We start from the raw sequence: 27,013 nt of genomic DNA on the forward strand, positions 1-27,013 counted from the left end.
ATCTCTCAAAATTGAGCTAAGTAAATATTCGGAATAAGCATTCGCATTCGAATTTGCATTTGCTCTCGCATCCGTGTCCAGGTGTGGAGGTTCTCTCCTCCTGCGCCAGACCACACCGCCCCCACCCCATCAAAGTGCCAGCAAGCAGGCTTAGATGCCGCTGGCGAACTGTGGCTGCTATTGATGACTCTTGCTCAGCAGATGAGCATTGAAGACGTAGACGTTGTTCAGCTGTTCGCCGCAGATGTTGCACTTCCACGGATTGCTCTCGCAGTGGCAGCCCTTGTGGAGGAAGTAGAGCGTCTCGTCGGGGAACTCGATGCCGCAGAAGTGGCAGGTGAGGATGAGCTTGCGATTCAGCAGATCCCCATCCTGCCCCGTCGACGTGATCGTGCCGTTGCAGATCTGTGTGGAGCCGGACCCGTTGCTGGGACTCGGCACCGCTGATGCGGGCGTGCCACCGCCGTTACTGCTGCTGTTTACGCCACCCGATCCAGAACCCGAACCCGACCCATTGCTGAGACTGTTCGACAGCACGCTGTTCTTCTCCAGGGGTGTGGCATTCCGTGTGATCCGGTTGTTGGCCTTGGCGCATATTCGACGTTTCAGATCCTCTCGCAGGAGAGATTTCAATGGTGAGACCTGGTCAAAAGTCAACAAAAAACCATCGTAAGCATCGTTGGATAATAGGATAATGATCGTCCGATCTACCCACCTTAATCAGTGAGGTTCTGTTGTTGTTGTTGTTGTTGTTGCTGCTGTGGTTGGAAGATTGTTCTGTGTCGCTGCTGGGATCGCTGCCGTTGACCTGCAACTTTTTGTCCACATCCTCTGTCATTGGCTCCTGCATTAAAACGAGTACATATTAGCCTATGATCATTCGGTAGATCTACCCCATCTCTAACACTCACCTGCTTGATTGGTATCAGGCTGATCGAGGGCGTTATGTGATTCTCGTGGTGGTGGTGATGGTGATGGTGGTGCTGCTGGAGATGACTCTTGAAGCTCGTCGTTGTCGTGGTGCTCGACGAGATGGGTGTGGCCTTTGTGTTGCAGTCCATGGGCAGCTGCAGCTCCACCGGCGACTGCATGATCAGGGCGCGATCTTTCACCTTCTCCGCATTGGACTCGCTGCTTCCATTGCTAATCACACTAATTGTATTGTTGTTGTTGTGGCTGTTGCAATTGTTGTTGTTACTGCTGCTGCTGCAGTTGTTGTTGCTGTTGTTGATGTTGTTATTGTTGTTGCCCTGAAATGCAGATTCACGCCAAACTCAAATTAGCTGTGGGGGCTTACAATAAGCAAGGGGGATTGGTGGAGGAGATGCTCGAGTGGAACTTACGTTGAATAGCTCCGTGTTCCCGTTCTCGCTTAGCGGGGAGATCTCCACGTGCGGCGTGAGGAAGTGCATGGGCGGTGTGGCGTTCTCCAGGGAGCGCATCGACTCCCCGCTGTCGCTCTGATGACTAGCAGGAGGAGGCGCTACCGAGGACGACTGCTGCTGCTGCTGCTGCTGCTGTTGCTGCTGGGCTGTAACGGGCACGGGAACGGGAACGGTACTCATGCCGGGCGGGACATAGCTGGCAGCAGCCGCCGCCGCCGAAACCTGCGACTCGAGCGCCAGAAGCAGGGAGGATGTGCCGCCGGGCCCCGGGTTGTCCAAGTCGATCCCATGCCGGTTAAAGAAGTGGATGCGCAGCGATTTCATGGACCCAGCCCGGTAGCTGCAGAGAGGGCAGGTCTTGACCAGATCGTGCTGGCCGACGTGCTCGTTCTGGAAGTGCGCGCGCATCGCGATCTGCCGCTGGAAGCCGCGATTGCAGATGGGGCAGTGGTAGGGCAGCGTCTTGGTGTGGGTGGTAAAGTGCTCGGCCAGGTGGTCCTTGCGGAAGAATCGCTTCTGGCAGACTCGGCACTCGTACGGCTTCACGCCCGTGTGCCGCATCTTGTGGCGCCGCATATTGGCTCCGTTGGAGAACTTCATGTTGCACACGTCGCACTCGAAGATCTTCCTGGAGCTGCTGCTGTTGCCACTGCCATTACCCGCCGGCGAGGAGCTGGCCGAGGAGCTGGACCCCCGACGTTGTCCGACGATGGCTTTCCAGTGTCCATGTGGCTGAGGCTCATGTTCTCCGGCTCCCCCAGATCCTCGCTCTTCAGACGGACCGAGGCCGCTGCCGCGGCCGCAGCCGCCTGTCCGGCCAAACACTGCACCACGTGGAGGAGCAGCGAGGCCCGGGAGCTCGTTTCGAAATTGTCACATCTCTCGCAGCGGAATGTCATGGGCGGCGAGTGGGGGCCGCCAGTACTGAGATTCGTGGGTATCGGCGTCGGCGAGCGCGGCTCCGGGAGCTCTGATTTCGAGGCGGATCCCGAGACGGACGCATCCCGATGGGCTGCAGCCTTCTTAAGGCTGCGCAGGGCCAGTGCATTGTGGTGCAACAGTGCTGCCGTGGTCGGCGTCATATCCACTATGAGGCCCCCTCCCACTGCCACCGAGGGGCTGGTGTCCTTGAGGGCCAGCTCCATGCTGCTGGCTGCAGTGCTGATCGTTTCGGCCATCTGCAATGGATAATGGAGGTGTATAAATGCCAAGATTAGTCCAAGCCCCGCCCAAAAATCGATGACAAGTTGCGGTTTTTATACCCGATACTCAAAATGAGTATTGGGGTATATTAGATTTGTGGTAAAAGTGGATGTGTGTAACGTCCAGAAGGAATCGTTTCCGACCCCATAAAGTATATATATTCTTGATCAGCATCAATAGCCGAGTCGATTGAGCCATGTCTGTCTGTCTGTCCGTTTGTCCGTCCGTCCGTCTGTCCGTCCGTCCGTCTGTCCGTCCCCTTCACCGCCTAGTGCTCAAAGATTATAAGAGCTAGAGCAACGATGTTTTGGATCCAGACTTCTGTGATATGTCACTGCTACAAAAATATTTCAAAACTTCGCCCCGCCCACTTCCGCCCCCACAAAGGACGAAAATCTGTGGCATCCACAATTTTAAAGATATGAGAAAACCAAAAACGTAGAATTGTAGAGAATGACCATATCTTTTAGACTGCAGAATAAGATCGTAGCATTATTATAGCCAGCATCAAGAAAACAATTTCATTTTTTCTCGCCCTGTCACTCTCTAACACACACGTAGCATAGGCCGCTTTGCTTAGAGTAAAACATTAGCGCCTAGATCTCAGAGACTACAAAAGCTAGAGCAACCAAATTTGGTATCCACACTCCTTATATATCGGACCGAGACGAGTTTCTTTCAAAATTTCGCCACACCCCCTTCCGAACGAAAATCTGGGGATATTCAAAAATCTCAGAGACTATTAAGGCTAGTGTTGCGTGACCTTCCATCCATGGCCACAATTATTAGTTATTGATCTGAATTATGAAGTCTAGTGTAAGTTAGGCTAGGGCAAAGCGGGAGCGCAATAAAAGCTCGCTCTCTCGCTCTTGGCGAATTCGCCCCGCTTTGCCACCGTAGGTTAGCTAGAGTAAGAGATTTGAATTGTGAAGAAAATATAGTTGTTCGCCAACCTTCAATTAGATCGAGCGTATCAAGTTTTTCGCCCCGCCAAATAAATAATTTAAATTACAGCCACCCAAAGTTTTCGGTAATTGATTAGAAAAACTCTTCTAATTTTTCATGGCGCCCCCGGGTGGACTGTAAAGTGAATTATAGGCAACAACAATAAGTGACAGTGACACAAGAAATTGCAGTATACATATGTATGCAAACATATTCGTTGCCCGCGTCGTGTGTGTGTGCAATCGGCAATCAATTTGTAAAATATCATCGCGTCGGTCGCGCCAACAATAATTTTTGTGCAAATTCTGCTACCGCCGAGGGATGCCCTGCGATAAAGACAGACATATGTGAACCGCTATTTGGACGCAACAGTTATATGTACTGTTGTACTGTACCCCCATCCTTTTATTTTGTTATACCTTTCTTGTCGTTAGAACCTCACAAAGTTTGTTCGTTCGTTCACCCAAGCCACGGCGTATAGAAAATACCCACACATACATACAAGCATCAGCACCTGTGCATTATTTCGTTTTCGCTTCTCCACTGCTGCTTGCGTTGTATTTGTTGGGAGAATTTTCGTTGCCGCTCTTGAGCTTAACGGTGCGCCAAGTGACGCGCTACCCTGTATCTAACGGGTATATTGTTTTCGGCTGTTACTTGCCAAGTGACGCGCTACCCTGTATCTAACGGGTATATTGTTTTCGGCCGTCACTTGCAAAAGGTTTTAGATAATGTACGACGCTGGACTACAAGAGACCAGCCCGCCATATGCGATCTTTCTAGGGGGTGTTGGGGCCGCGACTGCCATTATATTCCCCGCCCTTGGAGCTGCTTACGGCACTGCAGTGTCCGGCATGGGTATTGCCCAAATGGCTGTGTCCAAGCCAGAGATGCTGATGAAGTCTCTCATACCGGTGGTTATGGCGGGAATTATCGCCATCTACGGCTTGGTCGTCTCCGTGCTGATCGCGGGCTCTATCAACGATGGCTACACCGTTCACGACGGCTTCATCCACCTCGGCGCCGGCCTGTCCGTGGGCCTGCCCGGACTCGCTGCAGGAATCGCCATCGGCATTGCTGGGGATGCAGGCGTCAGGGGAACGGGCCAGCAGCCGCGACTCTTTGTCGGCATGATACTGATCCTCATCTTCGCCGAAGTCCTGGGTCTCTACGGGCTGATTGTTGCCATTTATTTATACACGAAGATGTAGTCTTTTCGATCCCAATAAAGTGTCGACTCTTTCCCTTGATACCTCGTGCCTCGACATTCAATTCAAATTCGTTTTCGATTATCGTTCTCGTTCAAACATATAAAAAAAAAATAAATAATAATAATAAATAAATAAATAGAAATAATAGTGGTTTGTTGTGTAAAATCTTCATACACAAACATTATGGCAGAAAAAAGTAAATCCACTCTTGAAGACTTAAAGATTAAGCTCAAAAGTCGAGTAAAAAGCATTCGCCGCTTAGAGGATCGATTAGATCAAGGGTCGATTCCTTTGCAATTACCGGAATTACAATGTAGATTAGATTGTTTGAATGCTTCAATTGAAAAAGCTAACCATTTGCAGGAGCAAATCGAGGACATAACAGGTGATGATGCATATGCAGCCGAGTTGGAAGAGCTGATAATTGTCACCAAAGGAAATATAATGTCGCTTATCGCCGCCTTTGATGCAGCAAGCGAGACGAAGCCAGTGTCTTCTTCACCCCAACTCATGCTAGACTTCCGAAATTGGCATTATCCAAATTTAGTGGTAAACACTCGGAATTCAAAAATTTCATTAGCCTTTTTGAGAGACTAGTCCATAGCGACAACAGCATACCGGTGATCGAAAAATTTAATCATTTGATTTCGTGCCTCTCTGATGAAGCATTAGGAACAATAAAGACGTTCCAAGTCACCGAGGCAAAGGCCATGGCTGGCCTAAAACGGGTATATGACAACGATTATTTGATTTTCACGAATAATATTTCCACATTGTTCAATCTGCCGAGAATGTCGCATCAATCTGCATCATCTCTAAGAACTCTAATCGATACTGTTTCGTCGATTTACGGATCGTTACTGTCGTTCGGAGATGATACAAAAATTTCGAATGCAATGCTCATTCATCTCGTTTTAAACAGAGTCGACCCAGTGACGAAACAAAAGTGGGATGAACAGCTTACTTATGAGAGTTGCCGCTTTGGTCCGACTTTGAGAAAGTCTTGAATCGTCGATACCAGCATCTGTCTGCTGAAGAATCGACCAAGCCAAGGCAAGACAAAGTCATGCCAAGCAAGCAACATAATCGCAGTTCATTTGCTTGTTCTTCCACTTCCACCAACAGTAGAACTCAGCAAACTTGTAGCTACTGCAAGTCAGGAGTAGTGTCAAATTGCCCTTCATTTTCGCGTCTCTCGGTGATGCAAAGGTTTGAGTTTGCTAAGTCGGCATCCCTATGCATTAATTGTCTGCGAAAGGGCCACGCTGTTGTAAAATGCAAAGCCAATAAATGTCGAGTGTGCAGCCGCTCACATCATACATTATTGCATCGATACACAGTGTCGGCTAATAGTCTCGCGTTGCCTCCACCCCAAGAGAGTCCTTCTCCTCCATCAAATCAGAATCAATCTTCCACATAGCCACTTTTGCATGCGACAGCGTTGGACAGGGTAATTCTGGCTACGTAGATCGTAAGCGTCCGAACTAAGAGCGGTGAACACATTCTGGCCAGAGCTCTGCTCGACTCTGGATCACAAACAAATTTTATTACCGAGGACCTCGCTAATCGCTTACAGATCCGTAGAGAGGAGTCCTGTATTAACTTGCTTGGAATTGGTGAATCTAATTCTCAAGTAAAGGATAAAATACACACAGTGGTGAAGTCGCGAATAAATGGTAGTGAGTTCTCCTTTGATTTTTGGATCCTGAAATCAATTTCAGGTTATCACCCTGAGCAGTCAGTGAATGTGACTGACTGGCGAATCCCAGAGCACCTACCACTGGCAGACCCTTATTTCTACAAGCCACATAGAATAGATTTGTTAATTGGAGCAGAATCGTTCTTTGAATTATTAGCTGTTGGTCAAATTAAACAAGGTCCTGACTTTCCAACTCTTCAGAAAACCCTTCTTGGCTGGGTTGTGTCGGGAAAATATGTTTCCAGGAGTTCTGCTCCTCAAATTACAAACAGTTTGAGTTGCAGTGAAGAGTTGCTAGTATCCATCGATAGGACCTTGAAAAAGTTTTGGTCACTGGAAGAAATGCCATCTACCAAGAAAATTGCCACACCTGAGCACAAGCTATGTGAAGAACACTATCGTAAGACGACTCAGGTACTATCATCAGGTCGGTTCGAAGTAAGGCTCCCGCTTAAATCAGATCCAAATTGTTTAGGCAACTCCTTTGAGGTTGCGAATCGGCGGTTTTTGTCGCTTGAAAGACGATTGCATCGTGACCCTGAGTTGAAGAAAATGTACTTGGAATTCATGGAAGAGTACCTCTCCTTAGGTCATATGTCTCCTACTGACAATACGATTCCTTCTACTTCACACTACGTAATCCCTCATCAGTGTGTTGTGAGGCCCCAAAGTACGTCTACCAAGCTCCGAGTCGTGTTCGATGCTTCGTCCAAGACGTCCTCACAGGTGGCCTTAAATGACATTCTGATGGTGGGACCTACCATTCAAGAGGAATTATACTCGACACTGCTCCGTTTCCGTCTGCACAGGTTTGCCCTGACTGCTGATGTTAAAAAGATGTATCGCCAATTGATGGTGAACGAAGCGGATCGGCAGTTTCAGCTCATAGTGTGGAGAAGAGATCCTTCTGAATCCTTGAGATTATACAAGCTCAACTCTGTAACCTATGGGACTGGACCAGCCCCATTCTTAGCTATCCGGTGTTTGAAAAGGTTGAGTGAGTCTGCGAAGCTCTCATTCCCTAGAGCTGCTAACGTTATTGGGTCCGACTTTTACGTCGATGACTTGTTGACTGGTGCTGCATGCGTAGAGGAGCTAAGGGCAATTAAGTCAGAAGTGTCTCAGGTTCTTCAGACCGCAGGGTTTGAGTTGACTAAGTGGTTTTCAAACTCACCCGAGATCACCGCATCTGAGAGCACAGCCAAACCCATAACAATCTCGGATTCAGAGTCGACAAAGGCGTTAGGAATCTCATGGTTACCTACTGACGATGCCTTTAAGTTCAAAATTGACAATTCAGCTATGGGTCTCCGAGCTATCGGTGACCCCTTTGGTTTATTAAGTCCTATCGTTATAAAAGGCAAGATCCTATTGCAGGAGCTTTGGCTTAACAAACTAGATTGGGATGAGTCGATCCCGCTGCATTTGGAAACAGCGTGGAATAAGTTGAAAAATACACTATCTCAATTGGAAGACATATCCATATCTCGGTTTGTGTATTCCGATCCGATGTCACCGGTTCAAATACATGCCTTTGCTGACGCCTCCATGAGAGCGTATGGAGCGTGCGTCTATATACGTAGCAGAACTGCAGAAGGTTTAAAAATATCATTGTTGACTTCGAAATCCAAAGTAGCGCCGCTCAAGACCAAAACGCTCCCAAGGCTTGAGCTATGTGCCGCTCACCTTCTCGCAGATCTCTGTCACAGAATCAAGCCCCTATTAAACGTGCCCATGGAACGAGTCGTTTATTGGTCGGGTTCAGAGGTAACTCTCCATTGGATCCGGTCTCATCCATCGTCGTTGTCGACTTTCGTTTCAAATAGAGTGGCTGAGATTCAAGAGTGGTCAGATGATGCTACGTGGCGGCATGTACCCACGAAACAGAACCCAGCAGATATTGTCTCAAGAGGTTGTGACGTCGACGAAATCGTTCAGTCAATTTGGTTCGAAGGACCATCATTTCTGAAAGAGGAAGAAGAAAACTAGCCCAAGAACGCACATTTCGAACACTCCGATGATCTTCAGCTGGAAAAGAGGAAGACTGCGGTCGGGTTGACCGCGGCTGTGCGAAGTTCGGAGCTGTTAGATGTCATCGAGGGATTCTCGTCACACCTCAAACTGCTTAGAGTGTTCGTGTATGTGTTCCGCTTTATAAGAAAATGTAAAGACCCAAGCCTAAATTTCGAAAAAACTATCTCACCGACCGAATACAATGAAGCTTTTTATAAAATTGTCGAAATCATCCAGCATCACGAGTATCAAGGAGAAATTGAAAAGGTTAGGAAAGGATCTACAATTGGTCCTAGTCTTCAGCGGTTGAACCGATTCATCCATGAAGACACAGGGACTTGGTGCTACTTTTCGTTGTTGCGAGTGGGGGGGCGACTAGCCAAAGCTCCTATATCATACGATGCCAAGTTTCCTCTGCTTTTGACTAAGCGCTCGCAATTCGTGCGAAGCTATATTCGTCATCTGCACCATTCGAATTTTCATGTCGGCCCACGAGCACTTGTGAGCATCCTTCGACAGAGCGTGTGGATAGTGAACGCTCAGGAGGTCTGCCGTCAGACAGTTCGATCGTGTATGCGCTGTTTTAAATGCAAGCCTCGATTGCTGACGCAACTCATGGGGAATTTACCCGCAGATCGACTCCGTGCTCTCCGCCCATTTTCAATTTGCGGCGTTGATTTTTGTGGACCAGTGCACACGACATTGAAAATTCGCGGAAGGCCCCCATACAAGTCATACATTGCGCTTTTTGTTTGTTTTGCGTCCAAGGCGGTTCACCTAGAAATAGTTTCCGATCTAACCGATTGTTTTTTGTTGGCTTTTCAAAGGTTCTTCGAGCGCCGAGGATATCCCCAAGTCGTTCATTGCGACAACGGGACGAACTTCGTGGGAGCGAGCCGCCATCTCAGCGCTCTGCGGATCAGGCTCAACGAGCAAGGAGACGCAATTCGCGACTTCGCGTCAAAGAACGGATGCGAATTTGCGTTCATACCGCCGCGAGCTCCTCACATGGGAGGGCTATGGGAGGCAGGTGTAAAAACTGCCAAGAGCCTACTCCTACGGGCGCGGTAGGCAGCGCGCTCCTAACCGCCGAAGAGCTCGCCACAGTCCTCGTCGGCATCGAGGCCATAATGAACTCGAGGCCGCTGGGAGCCATCAGCCAAGATCCAAGCGACGGCGAGGCCCTAACACCCGGGCACCTGCTGACAGGCGGGTCGCTCATCGCCCCCCCAGCACTGCGGACTCCGGACCAGGAGAGTCTCAGTTGCTTGCGGCGATGGCGACTTGTCTCGTCAGTCAGGCAAGCGTTTTGGCAGCGATGGTCCCGCGAATATGTCCTGGGGGGCAAATGGCACCAGCAGCAACCGAACCTCGAGGAAGGAGACCTCGTCATCGTGGCCGAGGACAATCTGCCGCCTCAGGAGTGGCACGTGGGAGGGTCATCGCCACGCACGCAGGAGAGGACGGCATGGTCAGGGTCGTCGAAATAAGGACTAGCACTGGAGCGGTTTTTCGGCGGCCCATACACAAATTAACGCCGCTCCCAATGTGTTGAAGCCGATGCAGGCGTTCAACGGGGCCGGTGTTGCGTGACCTTCCATCCATGGCCACAATTATTAGTTATTGATCTGAATTATGAAGTCTAGTGTAAGTTAGGCTAGGGCAAAGCGGGAGCGCAATAAAAGCTCGCTCTTGGCGAATTCGCCCCGCTTTGCCACCGTAGGTTAGCTAGAGTAAGAGATTTGAATTGTGAAGAAAATATAGTTGTTCGCCAACCTTGAATTAGATCGAGCGTATCAAGTTTTTCGCCCCGCCAAATAAATAATTTAAATTACAGCCACCCAAAGTTTTCGGTAATTGATTAGAAAAACTCTTCTAATTTTTCAGCTAGAGTAACCAAATTTGGTATCCGCACTCCTGTTCGATCTTACTATAAAACGTGTACCTCAAACTTTCGCCCCACCCCCTTCCGCACACACAAAGGACGAAAATCTGTTGCATCCACAATATTGCAGATTCGAGAAAACTAAAAACGCAGATTCATAGATAATGACCATATCTATCAGATTGCTGAATCTGGATCAGATCAGATCATTTTTATAGCCAATAGGAACAAATCAATTTGCAGTGGCTACGCAGCGCCCGACGTCACGCTCAGACTGATTATACCCGATACTCAAAATGAGTATTGGGGTATATTAGATTTGTGGTAAAAGTGGATGTGTGTAACGTCCAAAAGGAATCGTTTCCGACCCCATAAAGTATATATATTCTTGATCAGCATCAATAGCCGTGTCGATTGAGCCATGTCTGTCTGTCCGTCTGTCCGTCCGTCCGTCTGTCCGTCTGTCCGTCCCTATTAGCGCCTACTGCTCAAAGACTATAAGAGCTAGAGCAACGATGTTTTGGATCCAGACTTCTGTGATATGTCACTGCTCTAAAAATATTTCAAAACTTCGCCCCGCCCACTTCCGCCCCCACAAAGGACGAAAATCTGTGGCATCCACAATTTTAAAGATACGAGAAAACCAAAAACGCAGAATCGTAGAAGATGACTGTATCTTCTAGAGTGCAAAATCTGAACCAGATCGTATAATTATTATAGCCAGCATCAAGAAAACAATTTCATTTTTTCTCGCCCTGTCTCTCTCTAACACACACGTAGCATAGGCGGCTTTGCTTAGAGTAAAACATTGGCGACTAGATAGATCTCAGAGACTACAAAAGTTAGAGCAACCAAATTTGGTATCCACACTCCTAATATATCGGACCGAGACGAGTTTGTTTCCAAATTTCGCCACCCCCTTCCGCCCCCGCAAAGGATGCAAATCTGGGGATATTCACAAATCTCAGAGACTATTAAGGCTAGAGTAACCAAATTTGGTATCCGCACTCCTGTTAGATCTCACTATAAAACGTATATCTCAAAATTTCGCCCCACCCCCTTCCGCCCCCACAAAGAACGAAAATCTGTTGCATCCACAATATTGAGGATACGAGAAAACTAAAAACGCAGAATCATAGATAATGATCATATATATCAGATTGCTGAATCTGGATCAGATCAGATAATTTGTATAGCCAAAAGGAACAAATCAATTTGCACTGGCTACGCAGCACCCGACGTCACGCTCAGACTGATTTTCTGTCTCTCTCGCACGCACTCCTTGTCGTGTCGTTTAATATTAACGGCGTCTGCCGGAGGAGAGCCATACTGACTAAGTATCGGGTATAACTGTAGAGTTGCCTTTTTTTTGGTATTTCAAGTGCTTCTAAACCCCAAACCCCAAACCCCAGACCCAAACTCAGACTTTGACTTCGACTCTAATAAGCCAAATTGGTGTCAGCGACGAAGCTTTTCTGGTAGTGGAGGTACGGGCGGTGATGGAGTAGGGAAAGGTGGCCAGGAGGGTGCGCGGTTGAGGGGAGACCTGCGGCGAATTCGCTAAGAACCAACAAAGACCATTTTTGGGCGGCCTCCACATTGTGGCTGTGTCTGTTGCTGTTGTTGTTGTTGTTGTTGTTGTTGTTGTTGGTGGTGGCACGTTGACGTTGACTTCGTGCGGGGCCTGCTTCTATGAAAATACCAAAGTTTTTGGGGCCAATTACTGGTCTTGCAGGTGGGCAATCGTTTGGACACCCATACAAAGCCAGGACAGAGTATTCGAAGATTGTGGAGACCGCGACCACACCAACAAACACCAAAAATCATTCAAAAGTTTGTTTGCCCCAACACACAATGGGGGGATTCGCCATAGAAACTTTGACGGATCTTTGAAGCAGAGTTTTTTTTGAGAGAAACGATTCCCATGCTGTAAGTACTTAAAAGATAATACTTCACCCAATGTTTTTATATAGGTATGGTTTAAATATTTTGATACATGTATCTGTATATGTATATTGTATGGGAAATGGTAATTTATTGCAAAAACCATTTCTAAACTAATTCTCAATGAACCTTTCACTCAAGATTTGATACAAGAAGTTTGAGTATGGTTTTGGAAGCTTTTGAGATTGAATGGATCATAGAAATATAGCTCTACGAAGAATTCATCATTCATTTCTGTGTTTTGTTTTCACAAATGGAATTGAGGTTGTGCCTTACCTGGTTCTGCATTCGAACTATTAGTAAATTAGTAAAATCTCAGAGACTGAAGGTTTTAAATGATTTCATAGTCTTTCAGGGATCGTTGAGTTCAGCTTGTGCCTATGTTGTGAGTTTTCCATGTAGGCTTGCTGAGACGCGTGTCACTTTGTCTGGGTCGGGTCTGGGTCTGGGTCTGGTCTGGTGGATATTTGGCAATAGGTCAAATGTGAATACTACTGTGTATATGTTCATATGTATGGTATATCGGTCAGAGTATAAATCATCATCCATAATCATTTCGCAGAGCTGGTCCGGAGCTCTTCTCGCAGCTAATTTAATTTAACCTTGAATGCTGTTTGTGCATTAGCATTAGCCAGATCACAAAAGCCAAGAGCCAAGAGCCATGGGGGACGACCTCAGCCCCAGAGCTGAAGCTATGGAGCTTCCCCATACCGACTATCACCATTCGAATGTGTGGGGATGTGTGTGCATTTCTGGTCAGCAGATTGAGGACGCCTTCTCATCGCCTCATCATCACCATTATCATCATCATCGACATTATCCGCAGAGCAGATTGAAATGTGTGTCGTAGGGCCCACCCTGCCTCTCGTGTGAGAGCATAAAGATATCAACATAATTACGAATTCACTTTTCGATGCATAACAGGTTTCGCCGACTGACCATTTGAATGTTTGAATGCTTGATTGTTGTAAACCTGTAAGCATTAGCCGCGGCCAGTGGGCCAGCGGGCCAGCGAAAAACTATAGCACAGAAAACGCACAAAAAGTTGGTTTGCATTTTCAGTAATTATGAGGGGCTTTTGCTTTGCTTTCGGCTCTGGCTCTAGCTCTGGCTCTGGCTCTTGCTCTGGCACTATAAATGCCATAGTTAGCCCTGGCCTCGAGTTGTTGCCAACCCAATGGAGTCATTGGGTCAAGTTTTAAAGTGCAACTGGGTCATGCTTTATCATTATCGTCATCATCATCATCCTCCACATCGCTGTCCACCATCTCAGGTTGGGCGACCCAACTTGGTCTTGGCTCTTTGGGTTCGGTGGTTCGGGGGTTCGGGGCTGAGGTCTGGGGTCCGGTGGGTTGTGTGTCCCGCATTTTCACTTGCTAGGTGTTCCCAATTCGGAATACCAAAAGCCGAAAGCAAAAGAAAATATGTAAGCACCAGCGCCACCGCCAGCGCCCGAGCTTGAGCTGCTCCAGAAATGAGAGCACACACACAAGTGAGCGACATAATTAGAGCGCTTTGAGAGCCCTTAATGTTGTTGCACAGTGTCCGCAGAATGGGGGAGAAATGTGCGCCAATATTGGGGCTAATTTTAGAGCGATTATAACGTAAATTGAACCTAATACTTGGATTCTAGGAAATACAGCACATTCCTTATCAACATTCTTCCATTGTAAATGTAAGAAAACTATGATATAAATGCAAATGTAAAGTTCTCTTTAAAATAGTTATTCAGGGAATTCGGGGGTTCGGGGCTGAGGTCTGGGGTCCGGTGGGTTGTGTGTCCCGCATTTTCACTTGCTAGGTGTTCCCAATTCGGAATACCAAAAGCCGAAAGCAAAAGAAAATATGTAAGCGCCAGCGCCACCGCCAGCGCCCGAGCTTGAGCTGCTCCAGAAATGAGAGCACACACACAAGTGAGCGACATAATTAGAGCGCTTTGAGAGCCCTTAATGTTGTTGCACAGTGTCCGCAGAATGGGGGAGAAATGTGCGCCAATATTGGGGCTAATTTTAGAGCGATTATAACGTAAATTGAACCTAATACTTGGATTCTAGGAAATACAGCACATTCCTTATCAACATTCTTCCATTGTAAATGTAAGAAAACTATGATATAAATGCAAATGTAAAGTTCTCTTTAAAATAGTTATTCAGGGAATTGCTTCTACATATAAGCGAGGCGGAAAGGGGTGGGGCGAAATTTTGAGATATACGTTGTTAAGCTTTTAAGCGTTTTTAACAACTGTTGCAATTTGAAGTTAATGAAAGTCGAGAGGCTGTTTATAATTCACAATTTATTTGCATATGTAAACCAACTTATCGCGTATGTACATATGGGGATGATTGGGGCGAACGATTGATGCGAGGATGTTAGTCTAATAGCTGCGACGATTAGCTCAAGACTGCTCATGCAAGGGCTGACGGGCCAAATTGCCGGGCCCTATGCAGCAAGCTTAGACGCGAGCGAGAGCGTATGATAGCCCGAGAGCGTTAGAGCTGCTCGGGGACGCTGTTAAGCCGAGTCCGAGAGATTGCGACATAAGGAGACGAAAGAATTCCGCTGCATGCGCATATGCGGTAGCAAATGATCTTTGCAGTGGGGACATTGGAAACGACAACACCAAAATGCATTTCCTTTGGGCCGCACCACTGGCAATAATTTAAAATATTTAAGCTGCTTGACCTGACATACTCCTCCCGTTGGAAGCCTGAGTTTCAACAGCATCTTTAAGGGGCAGCAGGCACAGCTTGTTGACGGCGCGCTTGGTGATTCCAGATGACGTCTTCAGCACAGCAACTCGGGCAACGCCATCTCGTCCAGGCAAAAGCTCGACCACTCTCGCCAGTGGCCACTTCATGGGAGGAAGATTTTCATCCTTGACAAGAACCAAATCTGCGACTGCTAAACTAGGCTTCGCAGTGCGCCACTTTGAGCGCTGCTGCAGTGACGTTATGTACTCCTCCTTCCACCGGGACCAAAAAAACTGCTGCAGGTACGAAACGCGCTGCCAGCCGTCCAGGCGATCGAAGTTTAGCTGCGTGACGTCAGGCTCAGCGAACGAAGCAGGAGGGCCACTGTTCGGGCCAGCCGCTGAAGAATAACCGTAACTTTAACATTATTATTGTATGAGCAGAGAGAGCCGCCTATGTTGTAAAACGTTGACGTTCTGCAGAGCTGCTGCGCTCTCCCGCTAAAGGGGCTCTCTGCCGCCGCCACTTCGGCAACTACTTTGATCTACTGCCGCCACTTCGGCAATCACTTTGATCTAACGCCGTCGTCTATAGTTTAGTTCTATGCTAACCCCTCTGCGCATTGGTTGCATATCGATCTCGCATAAAGTTTATCTGGCAATAGCAAGCAATCGGCTTCCGCTAAGCCACCAAGATTAAATACGAATTATAAAGTTTAACCCAAAATCTCTTTTCATTTTGAAACACATAGGTGCCAAAAAAGCTTGGCATCTCAAACATTGGTGACCCCCCGACGTGATATAAACCCATTGCTTAATCGCGTTCCGTTAAAACACTTATTATTTATACAATATTTTGCTGTTGGGTAGTTTAACTACCAACAAATACATTTGGGTGCACGTTGAAAAACAGTTTAAAGTGCAAATTCAGTGAGAGTGCGGCTGGAATATTTATAGACAAATTCCGGTACTTTAAGCGTCGAATCTCTCATTCTCTGCGCAGCTGCAGCCGCGGTTCTTGACTTTTCGTGTCTTGCATTCTCGCTCTCGCGTCTATACATCGTCGCTTAAGCGGTATTTCATTTTCCGTTGTTGTGTCGAATTGCACAACGGTTAACATGGACAACGATCCGAATACAGGCGCGGGCGGAAATATTGTGGTGGCTGATTCCCAGACTGAGTCTGTATAAGCGTAAAAGTCAGTCATTATATGGTCGATTGCACAGGCTTGGCGAATCCTTCGCGGGGAATAAAATCGATAAGCTGACCGCCGCGGAAGTCGAGGTGCGCCTTGATATGTTGGAAGAAATTCGAGAGGAATTTAATAAGGCCCATAATGAGTTGGAGGCTCTTGATCAAAACGAGATTGGGAGTGAGCTGCGCGAAATCTTCGATACTCTTTTCATATCGTTGAAAGCTGAGTTGCTGGCTGCTGTTGAAGTAAGCCAGTCACACGCCGCTGCCCATTCTACGACTCTGCCAAGCCATTCCGGACATAGTGCCATCATCATGGCTCACAAGCAGCGACTTCCTGAGCTGAAGGTGCCTAAATTTTCTGGTGGATACGTCGAGTTCTCGGATTTTATGGCAATGTTCAAATCGGTGATTGAAGCGGATGCGGATCTCAGTGACATCGAGAAATTCCAGCACCTTCCCTCTTGCCTCGCTGATGCGGCTTTGGATTCGGTTCGATCGTTAGAGCTTTTCAGTGCCAATTATCGTGCGGCTCTGGATATACTTAATAAACGCTTTAATAACAAAAGACTTGTTTTCCAGGCACACATCAAGAAGATTCTTGGGCTAAAGAGGGTAGACTCGCCTTCTGCTAAAAGGCTTCGGGAGTTTTCGGATGCAGTCATTGGGAACTGCTGAGGAGATTTCAGGATTCATGGTCATCAACATGCTGCTGCGGAAGTTGGATTCGAAGACGCAAACCAAATGGGAGGAGCACACATCGTCGGATGCTATACCTACCGCAGAGGAATTCTTCGAATTCTTGCAGCAACGCTGCCAGAAAATGGAGCGGTTGGAATATGCTACAGCGACACACGCTAGTAGCGATCAGGTGGGAAAAAACCATTCCTATACGCAGGTTAAGAAAACGTTTGTAGCTTCCAACTCTTCCGCCGACCCGTCTGTATGCGTCTTTTGCCACTCAGCGGGCCATGGAATATACTCGTGCAAGATATTCGGAAATCTCTCACCGTTGCTGCGAAACAAAGAAGTGAAGAAGCTTTCCCTATGCTTCAATTGCCTAAAGCCGGGGCACCGGACCCGCGCATGCAATAGTGGAAAATGTCGAGTATGCGGCGGTAGGCATCATAGTTTGTTGCACTTCGATAGTATACACCCCACAACACAAGGCTGCCCAGGTATTACTCCTCCCGATCTGGCCGTTCAACCGGACACTCTTTCCGTTGCTCAAAATTCTGCTAGCAGCTCGTCTCTACCTTCGTCTACCTCTCTTGCTGCCCAAGGTCTTCACTCTGATGTCGTGCTTCTGGCTACAGCCGTGGTTTTCGTAAAGAATCGGTCTGGCGTTTTAGTTCCTTGTCGTGCCATCTTAGATTCAGGATCGCAGCTGCATCTCGTCACATCCAGGTTCGCCCAGCAGCTTCAGCTTAGGAGAACTCAAACGTCTGCACTTGTGTCTGGGCTAGGCGATACCAGCGTTTCTACTGAGGGATCCACCATAAGCATTTGTATGCATTCTCGCACCTCTGCTTACACAACTACACTTACTGCTCTCATCGCCCCCACGATTACCGATTCTCAACCAAGTATGACAGTAAATGTATCCGATTGGCGTATTCCATCTAACATTCAGCTCGCTGATCCTGCATTTTTCAATCCTCAACGGGTTGATCTTCTCATTGGTGCGAGCGTTTTTTATGATCTCCTCTGCGTAGGGCAAATCAAACTCACCGATGGACTGCCTCTTCTGCAGAAGACCCGGCTTGGGTGGATCGTATCTGGCGGTGGACAGAAGGTATCAAGCTCGGCGTTTTTGGCTACGCACAATTGTCCAGATTCGATAGCTGAGATGGAAGCAAGGTTGAATAAAACTCTTCGTATGTTTTGGGAAGTCGAGAATTGTGTGGAGGCTGGGTTGAATACCAAAGAAGAAGACGATTGTGAAGCACATTTCGTAAGCCACCTTTCACGGTTGCCATCCGGGGAGTACGCAGTTCGTTTGCCGCTAAATAACAATACTGATCGTTTAGGAGAATCTTATGCTCAGGCTTATCGACGGTTCATCAGTCTGGAGCGAAAACTGGAGCGTAATCCTACACTCAAGGAGCGGTATTCCGCCTTTATGAGGGAGTACATTGATTTGCATCATATGCACCAAGTCAACCCTGATTCCCGTAGTCTCTGCAAATATTTCTTGCCTCATCACTGTGTCCTAAAGGAGGACAGTACGACGACAAAACTCCGTGTCGTTTTCGACGGATCCGCAGCTACATCAACTGGATATTCTCTAAATGATGTGATGATGACAGGCCCTGTTATTCAGCCTGCATTGTTTAACATATTGATTCGCTTTCGAATATATCCAGTCGCTCTCACTGTGGACATTTGTAAAATGTACCGCTGCGTACGAGTGTCTCCACCCGACAATTTGTATCAGTGCATCCTATGGCGAGATTCCATCGAGTCCGAGGTTCAAGTCTACACATTAGACACCGTCACATACGGGACGAGGGCTGCATCATTTTTAGCGGTCCGCGCAATGCACCAGCTGGCCATCGACGAGGGTGAGTCCTACCCTCTTGGCTCAGCTGCTCTGCGGCAGGAGTTTTACGTGGATGACCTTATTTCGGGCGGTAATTCGGTCGCACAGGTCATGGACAAGATGCACCAAACATCAGCTTTACTGTCCCGTGGTAATTTTAGACTTAGGATATGGTGCTCCAGTCACCAGGAAGTACTTGAAGGAACCCCTGAAGATGACATAGAGAAGTTCCTAAAGTTTAATGCTGGAAGCGACATTGCCAAAACTCTCGGCTTAGCGTGGGACCCTGCTTCGGATCAGCTGCTTTTTGCCTTGTCCGCACTGGACACAAACTCAAAGCCATCAAAGCGGTCGGTTTTATCTACGATTGCGCGGTTCTACGACCCTCTTGGATTGATAAATCCAGTCATTGTCAGGTGCAAAATCTTCCTTCAGCAGCTTTGGAGAGAAAATTTGGATTGGGATGAAAGCCTACCCTCAGCGTTGCATTCAACTTGGATGGACTTGAGAAATAGTTTGGCAAGCATTTCTCGGATCTCATTTCCTCGCTTGGTTCTTCGTTCTAGTGTGGCTACAGAAGTTCACGGATTCTGTGATGCCAGCTTAGAAGCATATGGCGCTTGCGTGTATGTCGTGTCCAGGGAAGCCCAGTATTTGAGCCACGTTTTGTGCTCAAAGTCGCGAGTGGCGCCGCTAAAGACTATATCGATTCCTAAGCTGGAATTAAGTGGAGCGCATTTGCTTGCGAAAATCATGCAGAATGTAAAGGACATGGGAATCATTACAGGTCGGTTCTATTGCTGGTCGGATTCGTCAACAGCATTATCTTGGATTAGGGACGAGCCAGCTAAATTTCAAGTTTTCGTGGCAAATCGAGTGGCATCAATTCAGGAGTTGACGGCAGCCATGGAATGGCGCTATGTTCCCACATCGTTAAATCCTGCTGATATTCTCTCGAGAGGCTCGCTTCCCAACCATCTTATCCAGTCAGAGCTATGGTTTCACGGCCCATCCTTTTTGCTAGGCTCCAAGGATAAGTGGCCTGTATCTCCATCTAACAACATAGCAACTTTGGAGCTTCGTAAGAGAGGAATGCTAATCACGTCTCCACATGCCGATCTCACGTCCGGATGCAAATTTGCGAATTCATTCTTTCGCATGCAGCGCACATTCGCCTACATGCATAAATTTATACATCGTCTTAGGCATCCAGGACTCACCGTTTCTGATATTCGGCAAGGAACGCATCTTCTAATTCGACACATTCAGCTGGCAAATTTGTGGATGGACATAAAGGAGATTCGGCGCAATGGTCAAGTCATGAAATCCAGTTCTATTAGTTCGCTCAATCCGTACATCGATCATTCTGGACTACTTAGAGTTGGAGGTCGTCTTGGCAACTCATCGCTAGGATTTGACGCTCAGCACCCGCTCATTCTGCCAAAGGGACATTCCATTACCTTTGCGCTGATAAGATATTATCATGAAAGAAACCTCCATGCCGGACCTCGCGCCTTGCTTTCCAAAATTTGGCTGGAATATTGGCCCATTGGAGGTGTTAAGGCAGTGTCAAGGGTCGTCAGCAGATGTGTGAGATGCTTCAGGACTAGGCCGCGCATGGTCGAACACATCATGGGAGACCTACCTAAGGAACGTTTGGAAGGATCTCGAGCTTTTGAAGTCACTGGAGTAGATTACTGTGGACCTTTTTTCTACCGATCAGAAATCCGCACGAGGCCTCCGATCAAGTGCTACATTAGCGTATTCATCTGCTTCACTTCTAAGGCTATACACATGGAGCTCGTAAAGGATTTGACCACCGCATCGTTTCTAGGCGCACTAAAGCGTTTTACTTCCACTCGAGGAAGGCCAAGTCAAATTTGGTCGGACAATGCGACAAACTTCGTTGGGGCCAAGAACGAGCTTCTGGAGCTAAAGAAGCTTTGTCTGAGCGAACCGCATATGAAGGAGGTCCACGAATCCTGCTTGGCTGACTCGATCGACTGGCGTTTCATCCCACCTCGCTCTCCGCATTTTGGCGGGTTGTGGGAAGCGGCCGTGAAGACCGCAAAATATCACCTGTACCGCTCAGTTAGACCATCTGTGCTTAGCTTCGACGAGCTGCGCACTCTGATCTGTCAGATCACTGCAATTGTTAACTCTCGCCCTTTGCTCTCGCTTTCAGAAAATCCTGATGATTTAGACGTTTTGACTCCTGCTCATCTGCTTTTAGGCGGCCCCCATGAGCAAATCCTCGAGCCTGACCTAACGAAGCTGAACTACAATCGTCTGGATGGCTGGCAGCGGGTCACCCAACTACAGCAAATATTTTGGAGCCGTTGGCGCGAAGAGTATCTCACTCTTTTGCAAGAGCGCGCGAAGTGGCGTACCCCCGCGCAAAACATCTGCAAGAACGACCTCGTTCTGGTGAAGGACGAAAATCTTTCTCCAATGCGTTGGCCACTGGCTAGAGTGGTCGATGTCGTTTTGGGCAAGGACGGAGTGTGTCGCGTCCCTGACCTGAAGACATCCTCAGGAAACATCCGGAGGGCCGTCACTCGGCTATGTTTGCTGCCCCTTAAGGAATCTGTTGAGAGACTAGCTCCCAACGGGGGAGTATGTTCGGGCCAGCCGCTGAAGAATAACCGTAACTTTAACATTATTATTGTATGAGCAGAGAGAGCCGCCTATGTTGTAAAACGTTGACGTTCTGCAGAGCTGCTGCGCTCTCCCGCTAAAGGGGCTCTCTGCCGCCGCCACTTCGGCAACTACTTTGATCTACTGCCGCCACTTCGGCAATCACTTTGATCTAACGCCGTCGTCTATAGTTTAGTTCTATGCTAACCCCTCTGCGCATTGGTTGCATATCGATCTCGCATAAAGTTTATCTGGCAATAGCAAGCAATCGGCTTACGCTAAGACACCAAGATTAAATACGAATTATAAAGTTTAACCCAAAATCTCTTTTCATTTTGAAACACATAGGTGCCAAAAAAGCTTGGCATCTCAAACAGCCACCATTCAAGAAATGCGCTGGAGTTAGAACATCTAGATCGGCAGGGCTCTCTGAAATTGAAACTAAAGGTCTTGAATTAATCACTGCCGTGATGTGGCACAACAGCGTCCGCAGCTCGTCAAATCCAAGAACCGAGTTGCCTATCGCACGGTAGAAGTGGTACTTGGTCGTCTTCACTGCAGCCTCCCATAGACCACCAAAATGAGGGGAGCGCGGAGGAATGAAATGCCAGTCTATAGCCTCGACCAAGCAAAAATCCAGCAGCGCCTTCTGATGGTCATCGCTGAGGACCAGGCGCTTTACTTCCATCAGCTCATTCTTAGCGCCGACAAAATTGGTTGCGTTGTCTGACCAAATTTGCCGCGGCTTCCGTCTGGTACATATGAAGCGCTTTAGTCCATGTAGAAATGCAACTGTGGATAAGTCCTTTATAAGCTCCAGATGAACAGCCTTGGTAGCGAAACAAATGAAGACGCAGACGTAGCACTTGATTGGAGCCTTGTTGCGTGCCTCCGGTTTGTAGAAAAACGGCCCACAGAAGTCCACGCCTGTGATCTAAAAGGCATGAGAACCATCGAGCCGCTCCTTTGGAAGATCCGCCATAATATGCTCCAATACCCTGGGCTTCAGTCGAAAACATCTTGCGCACTTGTTTACTGCCTTGTTTACCGTCTTCCTCCCCCCAATAGGCCAATATTGGGATCGAATTAGTCCAAGCAAAGCTTGAGGACCAGCGTGCAGATTCCGCTCATGAAAATGGGAGATTATTGCAAGAGTCAGTGGATGGCTGCTGGGCAAGATGATGGGATGACGGCTATCAAAATCCAACGAAGAGTTTTTCAGTCGACCATCTACCCTGAGAAGTCCAAGCTGATCCATGAATGGCGATAACGATGCGATTGAGCTTGATGAGGAGACTGCTCCCCTTGCCCGCAGTGACTTCATGTCCTCCCATAGCTGAGTACGCTGGACTAGTCGTAGCAATACCTGGGTTCCATGTTCAATGTCTGAGACAGTGAGTCCGGGGCGCCGAATTCGGTTGCAAAACTTGTGAATGTATCCGAAAACGCGTTGCAAAGAAGCAAATGAATTCGCATACTTGGAATCAGCAATAATGTCCATGTAGGGCGATTTGACCAGAAGAACCTTCCGACGAAGTTCAAGGGCTGGCTTATCAGGTAGCACAGTGGGTGGCCAGTCATCTGAGGAGCCGCAAAGAAATGGAGGACCATGAGCCCAAAGAGGTGACTCATTCAGCTCAGTCGGATTAGCCCCTCGAGACAGAATGTCGGCTGGGTTTAAAGCTGTGGGAACATAGCGCCATTCCATTTTTTCGGTCATTTCCTGAATCGTTGACACTCTATTTGCAACAAAAATATTAAATCTTGACGGCTCGTCCCGAATCCAAGAGAGCGCAACGGCAGAATCACACCAACAGTAACACCTTCCCTTGAATACATTCATTCCAGCTATCTCAGATATGAGCCTAGCCAGCAACTCCGCTCCACAAAGCTCCAACTTTGGTACTGTAAGTGTCTTCAAAGGAGCCACACGAGATTTGGCACAAAGTAAGTGACTGCTGAAATGCTGACCCTTGGACACGACATAAATGCATGCACCATAAGCCTCGATGCTGGCATCGCAAAATCCGTGAATTTCCAGCGTAGAGTCTGGAAGGAGCACAAGCCGAGGAAATTCAAGTCGACGAATCTGACCAAAACTGGTGCATATTTCCTGCCACTCGGTGTTCAGTGCGACTGGAAGGCTTTCATCCCAGGACAACTTCTCTTGGCACAAACGCTGGAGAAAGATTTTTGATTTAGTAATTACGGGACCAGCTAGTCCGAGAGGATCGTAGAATCGCGCTATGGATGACTGAAAATTCGGAAGAGTTTTTCCAAAACAAACGTTATGATGACTCCGGTCCAGCGGGCTCTAGTTTCGGTTTTTTACGTTAAATTGTCAGGTAATTTATGACTAAATAAAACAAGTGCTCGACTTCAAAGCATTTATTCGACTGGTCGCAGCCAGAGATAGAAAAACTCCCCGACTCCACCGTCGAGCCGATCTTGAATGCGCAGAGAGCAGTACAAGAGCGCGGCGTGTGAGAGCAAAAGCTCTGCTCACAACATCGCACACGCTACGATAGAGTAATTACGATCGTCTGCTGCAACCTTCCGGCCCCGTTGAAGACCTCCGGTGCTTCAACCGTCTATTGGCAGTTTTGCCAATTTGTGTATGGGGCGTTTAATTACGCCCGCGGGTGTTCGCACCTCGGCGACGCGCACTCTCCCATCTTCTCCCTTGATTGCGGCCACCACTCGTCCTGTAGTCCACTTCTGTGGCGGTGTGTTGTCCTCGTGGACGAGCACTAGACAGCCAATGTCCAAGTCTGGCCCTTTGGTAGCCCACTGGTGACGCTTCTGCAGGCTGACCAGGTAGTCCTTGGACCAGCCCTGCCAAAACTGCTGCTTGAGCGCTGACAGCATTCGCCACCGCTTCAAGTACGCGAAGCTTCCCCTGCTGCATCTGTCGTCGTGATCTGATTCGGGCGGCAGCGAAAGAAGCGGCTGCCCGATCAGCAGGTGCCCTGGCGTAAGCGCTTCTCCATCGCTGGGATCGTTGCCTGGGGACGCGATTGACCGGGAGTTGAGAAGAGCCTCTACCTCTACCAGGTGGGTGCACAGCTCGTCCGCGGTGAGCTTGGCGTTGCCCACTCCGCGTACCAACCTCTGCTTGGCTGATTTGACGGCTGCCTCCCACAATCCGCCGCAGTGTTGTGCTCTCGTTGGTATGAAACACCACTGGACGCCTTGGCGCGCTGCGTACGCCTTGAGCCGGTCCTGGTCCCTCTGGTACGCTTGATGCAGCTCGTTCAGCACCTTGCTCGCGCCCACGAAGTTGGTGGCGTTGTCGCTGTACACCTTCTCCGGAAGGCCTCTTCTCCCGATGAACCTTTTAAAAACAGATAAAAAACTATCAGTGGACAAATCTGCTACAAGCTCCAGGTGAACAGCCTTTGATACAAAGCAGACGAAGACGGCTACATATGTCTTAATAGGGGGCCTGCCGCGAATCTTGAGAGACACGTAGAATGGGCCGCAGAAATCTACCCCACAAATCAAAAAGGGCCGAGCTCTTCGCACTCTATCAGCTGGCAGGTTTCCCATGATCTGTCCCTGTAGGACTGGCTTGTATCGGAAGCAGTGCACACAATTTCTCAGGATCCTTGTACATGCTTCTCGAGCATTGATTAGCCATATCTGCTGCCTTAGCAACGAAACCATGACTTTGGCGCCTGCATGGTAGTGAGTCCGATGCAAATTGCGAAGATAAAGCGTCACGAACTGCGACTTTTGCGACAGCAGCAGAGGAAATTTGGCGTCATACGGAATCTCTGCGTTGATCAACCTTCCTCCCACTCGAATCAGTCGCAGCGTTACTCCGTCGAGTTCGCTCGTATGTATGAACGGGTTTAGTCGTTGAAGATGCGGTGACAGGATTTCCGACCTCGCTAGCTTGTGGAATTCTGGTCCCAACTCGTGTCTTTGGACTACTTCTACCAGCCTTAGAAATGAGACCTTAAGTTCTTTGGCTGACAGAACGACCTCTCGACTACGCGTGCTTCCTTGTAGGAACCGGTTTACATATGCCATAATCCGAAGCAATTTCTCAAAGGAAGAGCATCTTTCAATCAACTCGATGAAATCATTGGCCTGACACTTTGCCACTGAATGTGTTGCCAAACACTTCTTGTTTTCCGACCGTTCCATTTCTGGGGACAACTCAACCTGATGTAGACATGGCCACTCCTCAGAATTCCTGAGCAGAAATTGGGGACCCTCAGTCCACAATGAGCACGTTACACCGTCTACGTCTGTGCCACGTGACACCAAATCGGCTGGGTTTTGCTCAGTAGGAACGTGCCGCCAAGTCACACCGCTTGACGATTCCTGGATTTCAGCAACCCTTTTGGCCACAAACGTTGCGATCGTGGCTGGATCCCTTTCCAGCCAGTACAAGGTGACTTGGGAGTCCGACCAAAAGTTCACACTTTCGATCATGAACTTGTCCAGGAGCGGTTTTACTTGAGCCCATAAAGTGGATAACAGGAGTGCTGCGCACAATTCGAGTCTTGGAATCGATTTCGTTTTGAGAGGAGCTACTCGAGACTTTGCGGTAAGAAGCTTAGACACGACATTTTTACCATCACTGGTACGGATGTAAATGCAGCATCCGTACGCTTCACCTGATGCGTCTGCGAATCCGTGAATCTGAACGCTTTTATGCGTGGGAAGGCCAATGTAGCGAGGTATGGTTATCTTGTCTAATTCAAACAAATTTTGCTTGAAGTGGTTCCAACTCGTGTGCAAACTCATGGGAACCGACTCGTCCCAATCCAACTTTTGCCACCACAATTGCTGCAGCAATATTTTTGCCCTCGTTATTAAGGGACATAATAACCCTAATGGGTCGAACAATCGGGACGCAACTGACAAAATGTTTCGCTTTGTAGGGGTCAATGAATCAAATGAGTCATCTAAATGATAATGGAACAAATCATTTTGCGGATTCCATCTAATTCCGAGCGTTTTAACAGACGACGAAGGATCAAACTGCAGCGATTTCTCCTGGCCACTATCGGACAGCAGCTGGGGATGATTTGACGCCCACTTGGCCAACTTAAAACCCCCGGATTCTAAGACCTCACACACTTCCAGCCGAATACGTTCTAAATCTTCCAGACTGTTTGCTCCAGTAAGCATATCATCGACGTAAAAGTCACTTTTTATGACTTGTGATGCAATAGGATGGGACTCAGCATAAACGTCTGCCAATTCAACGAAACAGCGGATGGCCAGAAATGGAGCTGAGGCTGTCCCATAAGTAACCGTATTCAGGCGATACGTTTGAACATCTACATTTGCCTTATCCCTCCACAGAATCAATTGGAAATTTCGGTCTTCTTCGGCGACCTGAACTTGCCTATACATTTTGGAGATGTCAGCTGTGAGCGCAAAACGATTTAATCGAAATCGGGCAAGAGTTGCGTAAAGCTCCCTCTGAATAGTTGCACCCACCATCAAAGTCTCATTTAATGAGATTGAAGTCGATGTTTTGCTCGATGCATCGAAAACGACGCGTAGCTTGGTGGTTTTACTATCAGGTCTCAGGACACATTGATGTGGAATGTAGTAATGGCGTCCTGGAGGAGTGTCTGGAAGCAATGACATGTGGCCAAGGATGAGATACTCTTTCATAAACTCCATATACAGATCATGCAAAT

The 27,013-nt window shown here is 48.0% G+C and overlaps 1 protein-coding gene and 1 pseudogene across 1 annotated transcript; one reads left to right on the forward strand and one right to left on the reverse strand.

The window, feature by feature from the left end:
- Positions 1 to 156: 156 nt before the first annotated feature.
- On the reverse strand, positions 157 to 12,650 carry LOC117191021 (annotated as a pseudogene).
- LOC117191019 (V-type proton ATPase 16 kDa proteolipid subunit-like) lies at positions 4,231 to 5,862 on the forward strand. Its single transcript, XM_033395996.1, has one exon. It carries the CDS (start codon positions 4,265 to 4,267, stop codon positions 4,742 to 4,744), a length of 480 nt encoding a protein of 159 aa, XP_033251887.1. The 5' UTR covers positions 4,231 to 4,264; the 3' UTR covers positions 4,745 to 5,862.
- Positions 12,651 to 27,013: the final 14,363 nt, after the last annotated feature.

The sequence above is a fragment of the Drosophila miranda genome (genome assembly GCF_003369915.1).
Source record: "Drosophila miranda strain MSH22 chromosome Y unlocalized genomic scaffold, D.miranda_PacBio2.1 Contig_Y1_pilon, whole genome shotgun sequence".
In the NCBI taxonomy this organism is placed as follows: domain Eukaryota; kingdom Metazoa; phylum Arthropoda; class Insecta; order Diptera; family Drosophilidae; genus Drosophila; species Drosophila miranda.

Coding starts and splice junctions, on each gene's coding strand:
- LOC117191019 (XM_033395996.1), top strand. CDS start 4,265: ATGTACGACGCTGGACTACAAGAGACCAGCCCGCCATATGCGATCTTT.